The following is a 13,574-nucleotide window of genomic DNA, read 5'->3' as shown; positions in this document are numbered from 1 at the left end:
AAAGTATGAGAGGTCATCTAGCATCAGTTGTCTTTTTTTTTCATAATTTAGTATAGATTAAAGGGACTCCTTACTTGATACTTGATAAACGTGGCATCATGTGTCCATCAAACTTCTTTGTTTGTTACAATAAAAACTGTCCCCAAGTTACTTGAAAGATAAGAGCCTTTAAAGATTTACTTGCCAAACGGAAAATCTACCGGCATTTGGTGCTTGGCAGGTGTTAATTTCGGACCCTGCCTATAAGTAAATAGTCGGATGTGACAGATCGATAATTAGGTGAAACTAACCTAAATGTAGGTTCTATGTACATTAAAAGGTAGTATTACTCTACTCACAAACATTTTTACCCATTATAAAATGCAGTTTGTTCTGATTGGTTTCCAGATGTACTTTATTTGTTCCCTGTGTTATACCATGCAATGACAGCTATAACATGTACCAGCAGCAGTATTATGACATCAGCTGTCAACAGGGATGAGGGGCATCTGTTCCTTTGCTTTAATCTTTTTGTTGGAAAAACTTTAAAAGCAATGTGGCTTTTATTGACTAAATACATGAGGGCAATTATCGTTGATTGACGGGATATTTCACATTTTCTGTTTGAAAATATATTAACTGGAGCTCTCAAGACACACTCAAATAGATCCAGAGAATTTGATGTTCCTGTGCATCCAAAAGTAGTGCCTCGTGCACAAGGTTTAAGACATACAATACAGTAAAAGAGATCCTCTCGCTGCGAGGACAGCTCCGAGTATGCTATCAGTAATAGAAAGTGAAGCGATAAATGGAGGGAAAGTGCAAATGACCAGATGATTATGTACCAGAGTCTGTCAAAGTAAATACATTTTTTTTTTTTTTTAATGCTGCAAAAACATTTCCTCTAGAGTTTTCTAATTTTATTTTTGTATCATTTTCACCCAATTTAAATATTTAAGATGAATAGCATTGAGTTCCTATGTTCTTGAAAAAAATCCCTTAAAAATAATTGTTACATTTGTCCATAATATAATAGGAACATAAAGGTGCTGCGTTCCCATTGTACATCCCCACAGGTGTTCCCCTTATTTAGGCTGATTAGACCTTTTCTCAGGACTGTATTAGCATGTACAGACTGATTTATTGTCATTTTCCTGGCTCTCCTGTTATCGAGGCACAAATTGACCCGACTCTTTCACTTTGTACAGAGTTCAGTCTGATTGTACGTTGACACTCGCACACCTCTCCAATGGCCAGCCAGTTTGAGGGGGGGTTGAAGTGGGTTGGGAACTACATTATTTAGAAAATATTGATAGGCCTTTTTTACTGAGGAAATTTTGTCATGTCACTGTAGGAAAAGCATAGGTGTAAATAATGAAATGAATGATGGCTCAACTCCATTTAGCTGCTTCATTTACAGGGACCGGGAGTTGCGCATGCTGGCTCACTTTTATACCGGCACACTTAAGTAGAACAAAGACATTATTAATGTTATAAGTAGCACCTTTTCCTACTGTGACAAGTCAAAATGTCTGCTATAAAAAAAAGGCCTGTTTTGTCCTTGATCATATGACTGCTCAGCGACATAGTACAGGGAACAGAGAGAGAGGGATGCTGCAGTGAGTGAAGGACAATGATAGAGGTTAATAACAAAGTTTGTGGTACAAAGCGGTATCATTTCCAACATTGTGGACTGCTGTAGAGAGCCCACTAGCCAGGCTAGTTCCTGCAATTAATGCCTACAATCCTACTCGCGCTGTTCTGTCCACCTGCTTTTCAGCACACCATGCAAGTAAATTTAGCAAGTAAAACTCAATTCTGACTGCACCTTTTGGGCCAGAAATATTACATCTTTATTATTCTTATTAGTGCATGATGTCTGGGAACATCGCATAATTCTCAGCATAGTACCACACACCTTTGGCCAAGGCATAGACCTAATCAACCAGAATAACTTAAAACCCCTGTGGGGTTTTGGAGGGCCGTTCACAGTTTGGAAAAATAATGTTGAGTTTGTTTTAAATTTTGAAAATGGACATAATGGATTTGAACATGCTTGTCATTTGTGTTATGGTCCAATAGACTCATATCTTTTGTCACAATATAGCAAGGTTTCAAGGCCAAGTCCTTAAAGCCCATCTCAGTTGGAAAAGAAATGTATGTGTGGCCCTCCGAGCCCTTAGACACCTATAGTACACCCACACAGATGTTCTTTACTTATTTTGCCTAATTAGAGTCTCTTCTCAGGACTCTTTTTCTATACACATTCAGAGATCAAGTACTATTTGTTGAGCTGTTGATGAGGCTACAAAAAGCTTAAGCTCAGAACTTAGCTTGAGAATGAAGTCAAGTTTTCAAATGGATATAAACTGCATGTTGCATTTGGTCATGTCGGCTTGTCTGACAAAACTTAGACCTTATGTTACTGTTATCATAGTCACCTGTGTAGCTTTGAAAAGGTGTTCACCTTTTTGCTCATCTCGGTTTCTCTTTGTTTGAGTCAGCACCTGTAGATGTAAAGTTTATTTAGTTATAAAGGATTTATTGATTATTGTGTAGCAATACTTCTACCAGACTAACCACGTAGTTATGTAGAAGGAGGTTTGCCAAGTTGTTTAAACCCAATGTCCGTTTTAAAATCCCTAGTTGTTTAAACTGAAAGCTGTGCCTTGGGTAGGCTTTACATTAACATCACTTTCAGAATAGGGAGAATCCCACTTAGTTGAAGAGGGATCCCACCAGTGCCTAGAGTTATTTGGCCAGCTGTTACGTGTGCTGCTGTCTAGATTATTTGTTTTTCTCATCATAATAGTCACTTAAATGTACCTAACCAACATATTGTATAAGGTAGCCTATGTGTCTGTCTTTCTAATGGTAAAAACATTGCTGAATGTGCTTATTTTCATAATAATTAGTTGAATATACTTCAAAATAAAGCCCAGTTCAGACCAAAGATTTGCGACGAGACGAGTTGAAACTTGCAACTTCTTGCAACGAGCCGATCTGCAGCACCAATGCAACGAGACGAGACAATGTATCATCTCCATAGCAACGCCTCTTTGTACTTCGGTTTTTGTAGCTGGATATATCATTTGTTTCGTGTCAGTATGAATGAACGAACGTTAGTGATATTGAGATTCTTGCTACAGTTGCATTTCTAGTGATGAATCAGCAAAAACACGTTTTATTTCTCTGATTCACAGCTTTGTTCTAACGGCACTGAGCGCTCTCTCTCTTCAGTCTCTCTCTATCTCGCTTGACCATATGATGTTACCGTGCTTTCGGGCGGTCGTTGAGGCTCCGTCTAAAACTCTCGCCATTTCGACCAGCTGTTTGTAACATAAAAATAAAATGGATTATGGATAATTTTATTTCTATATTTTTATAGCTGACTCTACCAGCTGACTGCTGTATTGGCTGTTGAAACTGGTGACGTCCCTTACGTTCTAAAACCAGCCTCTGCGCCTTGACCAGCTGAGTCGCAGCGAAACCATCAGCTGGCTTGAGTCGAGCTGAGACGGGCCGGGTCAGAGCGCTGCAACTTTTCCCTGCGACGTTCTGAAACGGTTTCGTCTCATTGCGAATCTTTGGTCTGAACTGGGCTTAAGGAGTACATATTGCAAAGTTCTTATCCTTTGCACACTCAATCAGGCTCTGCAATATGCTAGATCAGTTGCCCAGAGACAGGTCCACACTGCAGCAACTAGTGAATGAGCATGTGTTTTTCTTGTGTAAGAGAGGCATGCCTGTGCCCAGTAGGGTACAGTAAGGTTTTTTTTTTTTTTCGGAATCTCAAAAACAATTTCATTTCAAAACATGGTTCTCGATGCATCTCAATTTTTTATTTCCATTTCTTTTTTCACTGTATGACCACATTTACAATAACATTATTATCAATATATCATCGAGCTTTGTGATACTGATATGGTGGGCTGAAAATTCTGCTATTCAGTGAAAGAAATTAGGCTTTTCCTGACCTTAACTAAATAAAGTCAGTGCAGCTGTCAATTGTGTATATGTATAATATATATATATATATATATATATATATATATATATATATATATATATATATATATATATATATACACACACACACACACCTACCTTTGCCTCTTGTTTCTTCATCAGTCACCACTTTTTTCAGTATATAATCTACATTGTGACTCAGTGCTTTTACATGCACTTAAGTAACTGGATTATTTAAGAATTTATGAAAACTCATAATTTTCAGAATAAAAGACTAATTGGAGTTATTTTTATTTCATTATAGATTTTTTTTCTTCAGAATTAGGGGTGTAACAACACATTGATCTGGATCCATATATTGATTCTAGAGCAGTGATCCAACATAATAGATGCAATGTGTAAATATCGATACATATCTTCAAGATGCGCCTTTATTTTGAAATTCCCACTTTATACTTTTTATGTCTGGAAGAGCTCAGCAATAAAATTGTCAAATCACATTTTAGTTGCTTTTTGTGAGTTGATATAAATGTAACTATTGTGTTAAATGAGCATATGATATCGTCTCATATCGATTTGACTTTGTCAATATGTCCAAATAATTATATTGTATCATGATCAAACCTGTGTGATTTACTCCCCTATTTAAAATGCTCTCTGTCGAGAGTGTTTGTTATGAAGTTTTTTTCATTATGGCATTTTGCCAAATATTCTATGTCACATTTTAATTTATAATGTGGCCTTTTCATGACAGTGGTGTTGTCAGCAGTCGCCTCCTTACCTTTTAGCCAATTTCATGCACCCTGCCTGTAAATACACACAGTACACAGACACAGCAACTTGCCCCTGCTTTTATTTAGCTAAACATGGCTGTACATTCTACCTACCTTGTGGGCTAATTTTCTAAGATGGGTTGTGAGCTAGGCTTGGGCGGTATATATCTTTTTATACCTTCTAAACATTTTACAGGTGATGGTATTTGTGCTGGCCCATACTAATCCTGTAAAGTTATCCCCAACATTCTACTGTGAAAGAGCCACAACTTAATGAAGTGCAAAGAGACAACTGGTCTTCCTCTGGTCTTCAGTTCAAACAGGACGTTAGGTCTAGGGATCGACTGATATGGATTTTTTTTAGTGCCGATGCCCATACCGTTTTTTTTTTTTCCCCCCCATCAGCCTTAGCCGATGACCGATACGGGCTGCTGATTTTCTTGAGCCGATATTTGGAGCTGATACTGCTTTTGCTTCCTCAATTTACATCATAAAAATGTAAACCCGTGCATGGTCTGCATGTGAACTGCAGCGTCTCCAGCAACACAGAGCTGCCTGTCGACGCCTGTCTGTAAATAATGCTGGGAAAAAACTATCGGCGAACGCAGCAGCCGCGTAAAAACGCAAATATCGCCCGGCCAATAAAATCGGTCTATCCCTAGTTAGGTCTTTATACCCCCATTAGAGTTGGACTGATAGTCAATGTCATCGTCCATCAGTGATGGCCGACAACCATCGTGATGTCATAGCAGACATTGTAATCACTGTCAAGCTTTCATGTTTTGCCTGTAAATATTGGTCAGTGTTAAATACAATATTGTAATTGGCTTACTGGGACTACTGATACACTTTGTGTTGAGATGTGTTTACTTTCTACTTTCTAAGGCTCATGTTGCTTATATTGTCATTGAGTTGGGTTCTTTATTAAGTGTATAATTAAGTATTGAGTCATTGGTCTCAGTGTCAGATCTTTTCAGTGGCAACATTTCAGGCTTTAGTAAGGCTTTTTTTTCCAGCAAGTTGGCAGCTGATACTTTCATTCCCAATATTATATTGTTAATAGTGTTTTGACACAAATCAGTTTCTCACTGTTAATGTTCACTGCAAGCCTTACTATAGACACAGCTGTCTCTGACTTAAATGGCATAGCAAGTGAGATGTTTCTATGGTTTCTAGGCTGGATTAAGTTTTTTTTGTAAATATAATGCAAATAAAGTAAAACAAATATTAACTACAACATAGTCTGAAGGGGGCGGGGCAAGTGTTATTGGCTATATAAACACAAGTTTCTTTTTGATTTTATGAGTGGTGCATTGCAATTCTTGATTATTGGCAATGCTTTAGTTTGAGCTAATCTGTTGTCCTTGAGTGTGCATAGTTAAAAGCTTATCATTACTATAATTGCTTCAGCTAAGGAGATCTGTGCAAGGGGTTTTAGATGTGTTTATGACACTAGTAGAGGGCTGTGACGATAACCGCATCACCGCGGTAAGAGAGAGCCCATACCGTCACAGACCTACAATGGCATTGATTGGAAAAATGGTTTCCTTAGAACTGACTGAAAACACATTTTTACAAATGCTTTTTTGTTTGTGAGAAAAGCATTTTAGAAAAGCAAAATGGCATGTGTAACTTTACTCACTAATGTAATATATATATATGCACAGTTAGTAAAATGCTTTGCAGTTTGACAGTTAGAATGCGTTTGTAACAATATCATACAGAACTACCTCTTTATTAGTGTGAGCTTTGATTTTGAAGGTAATACCTCACCTATATGTGATCCTAGGCATACATAATATGTTGCAAGCATGCCTTTAGTTCCTTGATAGACTTTTCATCTTTGGCATTTGAACTTTATTTACTTTAAAAGACCATATTCCTCTATATGGTTCCTGTGATGAAGAACCATAAACTGTCCATTTTGTCTCCTGTACTTTAACTCCATCTACTGGCTGATTGTAAATCTCAAGCTTTTAATTAAAAGATGTTGACAAAGCAGTCAACATCAATGGGTGTGGCTTCAGCCCTCTGAGTCAAAGTCCTTCCAGATATGAATTTTCAAAAACAAAATGGTTTTTACTGTTATGAGAAGAGGGTACATGTGTAATCTTTTAGTTGTGCATATTAATGTAAAGCTTTAGCAAAGACTTCTCACATAGATGCATTCCAAGTATCTGGCAGGCTAAATATCTGGGCCTGTCAGGCAGTCCCAAGAGCCAATGGGAGCGCAAGACACGGGTTTAGGGGAAACCTGGGGGAGGGGTCGTCCGGAACAATAGGAACTTTACTGTATGTGTTGCTTTTGCAACACGGACCAAAGTTGTTTTTGCTCCTAGAGAAAACATGTAGTGTTGACATGTCAAAACAACGTGAGGAAAAAAATTCCTGTCTCGCGCATGGTATTATGTTCACTTCTTGTGTGTTTTCATGATCAAACTTAGTTTGGAGACCAGACGTATACATTAGGGATTCCTCCTTGTAAAAGATTTTGTAGTGTGTGACCCCCTGTTGCCAGTCAGTCATGTAGTGTGAAAACCACAACAACTTTAAGACTCCCAATGACAAGACAGCAAGTTGTGTAGTGTGAACACTACAGCAATCTGACGACTTTGAAAGTTGTGTAGTGTGAACTTAGCTTAACTTGACAAGTGGTCTTAGGTTTGCTCACTGATGTTCTGGGCACAGAGTGAGTCACAAGAGCTCAGCAGAGCTATTTAGTTTATGTATTTCCCCCCCCAAATGTAAGCTTCTTAGTTAGATGAAAACTGTTTGAACAAACCTTTTAAAGGCTAAATATTTGTAGCAGGGGTACAGACAATTGCATCTGTGCGCAGTAGCCAAGGTGGCGCTGTTGCAAGGCAAACAATGGCTCAAGCCGACACTAAGTGATTCTGCTGCTGACGATGTGTAGACACAAAGTTATGGAGATCACCTACTGACTAGGACTGGCTGTGATTGTCATTATTATATTTACCTATCCATGGTACATAGTAGGAATATACATTTCCTGACATTGACAGACCTTTTTATAGACGTTGGCTGTGCGGGCAAAAATGTGTTGAGTCGTGTCTTTTAGTAGTAAACAAGGCGCAGCAGTGAAATTTCAGTGTAGTAGGCTCCTAAATAAACCATATCCAAATTCATATGGATACCTGCAAATTAGTCGCTTTTCGGCAAAAATCGCCGTTTTGAATGGGAAAATGTCATCCACGTGAATCGTGTAGATCCGAAGAGTTTTTATTGGGGGGGGGTTCCGAAGTATTTTATATTGTTGTAAAATACCCTTTTCCCATCCAGTGATTTGTTTTTGTAGTTTAACAGGAATTTACTGGTGAAATAAGTTATTGTTATTCAATTTTTAATAAATCATTTAATTTTGACCCTGTGGCCTTAGCAATACACAAGCCATTCTTTAATGTCGCCGTTTTGTGGTCCTTTTTTTATTATTTTATATTTTGGAACATACAGAACAGACAAATACAATTGAACAAGGTGCTCCTTTTTTATATATATAGGGGGGGGTGTCACCTTTTTTAGCCCTTTTGAGTTTACAGGTATGCATATGAACTACATAAATGTGTATTTTCCTTGCTTGATTTACTGTTGAGGCTGCAAGAAAACATGATTTTGCAACAAAAAAAGCGCCATCATAATTGGCTATTTTTGTGGTTATTAACTTAATAACCACAAACCCCTTAACTTGAAGGTGTGGTCTTTGCTGGGTTTTTCTCATTTAATTTAATCTCACATAATTTAATCTCATTTAATTTTGTAATACTGTGATATAATACTGTCACCGCAAAGAAAACAAAAACAATACTGTGATATAAATTTTACGTCATATCGTCCACCCCTATAATGGCCCTACGACTAAAGAGTACTTTGACTGAATGTAGCAGGGCTGTTGACTGAACAACCTAATGAAAGTGATCTTTTGTGTCAGACATTTTGGTCTTTTTAGACCACATAAACACAGGTGGATGCTGAATGTTTGTTAAATATCTGGCTACAATGACCAGAAGAAAGTTGTTCCTGGAACAAGCCTCACTTAGCAGACTAGTTTTCTTATTCATATCTTGAGGAATGTCCTTGAGACATTTTGCTAAGGCCACCACTACCAATGTTAACCCATGTTGGTGTTTAATTTAGTTTCCAATTTTAAAATATATTGCTCTATACTTGTAGAGGAATATCTACTATACTACTTATTACCCATCGTTTTCCTACAGCTTTAGCATTGATGATATGTCCTTTGCCAGCCTTTCTAAATGAGAATAAAACAGCTTCTACGATGAAATGATATCACAGCTAATTTTACATTTCTTAAAGTTCATAAAACTGCCATCACTGAAAGTGTTTCCTTTCCTTTGCTTCTCTTTCAGTTCTACAAGCATGTTGTCCAGAGTGTGGAGAAGTTTGTTCAAAAGGTGAGTTATATTTTAAATAGAGGATTGTCAGCCAAGTGCAGTACGATTTTGGGAGTTAAAACACACTCAATGTACAAACTCTTTCAAGACATTTCATTAAGTATGATGAGGTGAATTCAGTCAAATGTTAGTTTTCCCTAAACCAGTCACAAAGGGCACGTAGATAAAGGCAAGAAGATGATCCTGATAGTTTATATATTCAATGTGAAGGCAGTGTTCACACTTTTGCAAATTATTTTTTCTGACAATATCAGTTTCCCAAATTGCTTGTGATTTACTTTCAAGTGTAGCACTAAATAGGTACATTTATCACTTAAGTAATGCATAAAAGACTAGACAGTAATTTCATAGATTGTTTCACTGTTATTAAAATGCCCTAACACCAGCCGTCTGTTTCTGTATCGGCAGTGCAAACCCGAATACAAGGTCCCTGGGCTGTACGTCATCGACTCAATTGTCAGACAATCGCGGCACCAGTTTGGCACGGAGAAGGATGTTTTTGCCCCACGCTTCAGCAAGAATATCATCGCAACGTTCCAGCACCTCTACCGCTGCCCTTCAGATGATAAGGTCAGACAGTTTCTAATAGGTTTTGTGTTCCTCTCTGTAGCTGGTCATGGTTTCATGAGAGTTGATATTAGACCCCTTGATACATGCCTCAGTTTCACAGGAACGGGGATTTTCAATGGGCTCACTTTATTGCAGTGTTGCGACTGAGTGAGAGAGTGAATTGTCACTCAATGTGTGTAGGGCAGTTTGTTTTGTCCCATATCATGGACAAATATGAGAAATTGTTAAAAACTAGTAAATGACACGTTAACCTTTTATGACAAAGGAAATATGCAACTTTCTGAAAGCCAAATTGAAGATGTATAAAAAAAAAGTCATGTTTCTGATAAAGCCTTTGTTTTTAAATAGTGATTTTTTTGTCACTTTTTTAGGCTGCAGCTTTCATAGTCTCTTCACATTTTACTGTTATGTCACAGTTGCTTTTGTCATCTTTATCCGTTTCCAGAGTAAGATAGTGCGAGTCCTGAACTTGTGGCAAAAGAATGCGGTCTTCAAGAGTGACATCATCCAGCCTCTGTTGGACATGGCAGCAGGGATTGCCCCTCCCAGCATCACACCTGTAATGCCCAGTGCTGCTCCAGTCAATAACACTACACCTGGTCAGTAAAAGTACACACGAGTAGAGTGAAACACACATAACCATACGCTCTGATAATGTGGCAAGATAACTTGTTTAACACAGCTATGGAATGTGCTTATTTCCTGGTTCATATTACAACACCTCTGTTTCTGCGTGTCCAGGCACCCCAGCTACTCCGGCTACCCCAGCTAACATAGTCCAGGGTCTGCCTGATTGGGCTTCCCAGATTACCAACACAGATACTGTGGCAGCTGTGGCACAGATCCTACAGAGTCCCCAGGGACAACAGGTTAGTAAGCATGTCAAACCAGCATCTCAGTTCAATTTCAATTCAATTTTATTTATAGTGTCAAATCACAACAGGAGTTATCTCAGGACACTTTACAGAGTAGGTCTAGACCGCACTCTATAATTTACAAAGACCCCACAATTTCCCACGAGCAAGCATTTGGTGTGACAGTGGCGAGGAAAAACTTTTTTACAGGCAGAAACCTCGGCACTGGCTTTTGGTAGGCGGCCATCTGCCGCTGACAGTTGGGACACAGAGATACAGATAAAGAGAAATATGATTCATAATAATTATAGCAGTTAGTATGATGAACAGCGGCAATTGTAGTACCAATAAAGATTATAGAACTATGACTAGAACTAATAGCAGTAGCAGGGCGTCAAGCAGGACCGCGGTAGCAGCTGCAACCACGATTTAGGTGCCACCAGTGTTGTAGTCAACACCACCTAATCCGAGACCAAGTCATTACCAAGACCAGAATGTATCGAGACGGAGACAAGACCAAGACTTTGAGGGGTTGAGACCGAGTAAAGACCAAGACCAGACCAAACAACTTAAATGCACAACTAGCTAATATGCAGGGCTTAAAGTACTCGGGCCTGGTGCCGGATTTCTGGCATATGACTGTTTTAGAAAAAAATTATTAATTAAAAAGTCCACATGGGATTTGTTTTTGATGCGCTGGGTTTAACCAATCATCGTAGTTCTACACACCAATGAAACAAGCTCTAGCCAATCAAAGGCAAAGTAGGGCAAGTCTTTGCCAAGAAACGCGAGTGGGGTGTGGTCTCTGTGGTAATGCGGCTAAAAAATGGAGGCAAAATTTATCAAACCTGGCGAAGATACAGCTTTAGTTGAGAAAAGAGTAAAATCAAATGGCGCTGAAAATGGATAGAGGAAAAGAGGGGAGATGGGAAGCTGTTAAGGACTTGGTGCCACAAATTGAGGGAGCCGGGTGCTTGCTTTTGCAGCGTCTGGTCAAGGAAGATACTGTCAGATACTACGGCAGCAGCAGTAAGAAAGTCGTCATTTGATCACATAGCTTCGGTCCGTTCACTCTGTCATAACAAGTGTGTTACCGGCAACAACGGCTACCGCTGCGCCTTCAATGACCAACCGTATTTGTGATGAAAAAAATACGCGTGTACATTCATAGCGGAACGCGATTTGTCATTCACGATGGCCCAGCCACTGTGTAAAAAGCAAATCTGCCTGGACAAAGCTGTCTGTTTAGAATCAGCATGGCAGTTATTTAAACAAACATGGCCTTGTCCCAGAGTTTAGATGTCTATTTGAAAAGCTAAAAGAAATGCAAAGTTTACAATGAATATACATGAAGCAACTCATCTCAACATGGACAAAATCATGAATGTACTTGTTCGCTTTTTTGATGATGACCTTGTCAAAGTAACAACATAGCAAGTTTTGCTTCCATAATGATTCACTGTAAGATTTTAATATTATTACGGTATTGTAATAAAACTTTTTTAAGACTTTCTTTTATTTATTGTGTAATGTAAGAAGGACTTTGACTGTTTGCCAGCCAAATTCACTTTAATGAGTGCATATTAAACCTTCGAAAAGTGGTTTTGAGACCAAGACCGGTCTCAAGAACTACAACACTGGGTGCCACCCCAATCCAAGGAAAACTGTGAGGCGAGAAAACATAATGACTTCAAAGAATAAGCTCACCGAAGCGAAATTGGTAACAAGCATCACTGGGACATGAATGCACACAGATGTTAAGAGAGAGGAGAGAGGAGCTCCGTGTGTCAAAGAAAGTCCCCTGGCAATCTAAAACTATAGCAGCATAACTAAGAGCTGGTCCAAGGCAAACCTGAGCCAGCCTACAAAAGGTTGGTAGATGAATCCGACAACTATGAGGAGAAGCAGAGAAAGGGAGGGGGCAAAACTATTTGGTTATGGGTAACTATAATAATCCTTAAGAATCTTTTATTTCCAGTGAAACAATACTAGTTTATGTAGCTGTTGACGTGAAGCGTGTCACATATACGCGTTATCACCTGTTGTAGCTGCAGCAGCTGGTACAGAGTCTACAAATGCAGCAGCAGAAGCCCCAGCCGTCCCTGCTGCAGGCCTTGGATGCTGGCCTGGTGGTGCAGTTGCAAGCTCTGACAGCTCAACTCACTGCAGCCGCGACTGCCAACAGCCTCAACCCCCTGGAGCAGAGGGTCTCCTCTTTTAATAAGGTAATGTTGCAGTCAGCAACCAAAAGTGTCTTATTCCTTCCTTCATCTGTTGCCTCCTAATGGGATTATGCTGTGTGTTCCTTGCAGAAGCTTCTGGGTCCTTTTGATTTTGGGAATGATTCTGAACGCGGTGAAGAATCCAAAAAGGACTCCTCATCATCTCAACTGTGAGTTAATTGTGTTTTATAATCAGGGTATTATTTCTCCAACACTAAAACTGACTTAAAGTGCCCATATTATGAAAAAAATCACTTTTTCTGGGATTTGGGGTGTTATTTTGTGTCTCTGGTGCTTCCACACACACATACAAACTTTGAAAAAAAAACATCCATGCTGTTTTGAGTGAGATACGGGTTTCTGAATGTGTCCTGCCTTCAGCCTCCGGGCGAGCTGTTCAAAATCTGCACGGCTTTCTACGTCACTAGCCGAAACGAGCTGGCTAACCACAACCGTTAGCATGCTAGCGCTAGCATGCTACCTCGTTCTCAATGGCAAAGCACTGCTACAACACACACAAGTTCACCATAATCTACAAAAGAACTACTTACATGTGCGCCCTTGTTTAGAATAAGTCTCCCGGCTAATCCTGCCTTGTAACTGACGGACGAAGTTGGAGAAACAGCCTTTCTTTTACTGTCTATGGAAACAGCTAGCTAACATGATCCTTACCTAGCTACTGCGCATGTGCGACTACAAACAAAGATAGTACAGAAGAAGAGATGTCTCACTCTGTAGCTGAAACAGAGACCTGAACACAGAGTGAAAAGAGGATCT

At 39.2% G+C, this 13,574-nt stretch overlaps 1 protein-coding gene across 1 annotated transcript in view; it reads left to right on the top strand.

Moving 5' to 3' along the window:
- scaf8 (SR-related CTD-associated factor 8) overlaps window positions 1-13,574 on the top strand; it is a 35,380-nt gene that overhangs the window by 10,532 nt on the left and 11,274 nt on the right. The window contains exons 3-8 of the mRNA XM_078277210.1: window positions 9,107-9,151; window positions 9,560-9,721; window positions 10,167-10,320; window positions 10,463-10,590; window positions 12,624-12,800; window positions 12,888-12,967. Coding sequence (XP_078133336.1) covers window positions 9,107-9,151; window positions 9,560-9,721; window positions 10,167-10,320; window positions 10,463-10,590; window positions 12,624-12,800; window positions 12,888-12,967 — 746 coding nt within the window. The remainder of the gene's footprint in view (window positions 1-9,106; window positions 9,152-9,559; window positions 9,722-10,166; window positions 10,321-10,462; window positions 10,591-12,623; window positions 12,801-12,887; window positions 12,968-13,574) is intronic.

Source organism: Sander vitreus, chromosome 20 (genome assembly GCF_031162955.1).
Source record: "Sander vitreus isolate 19-12246 chromosome 20, sanVit1, whole genome shotgun sequence".
Taxonomy (NCBI): Eukaryota; Metazoa; Chordata; class Actinopteri; order Perciformes; family Percidae; genus Sander; species Sander vitreus.
Note: the sequence above shows the minus strand (reverse complement) of the source record. Positions and strands in the feature narration are given on the sequence as shown.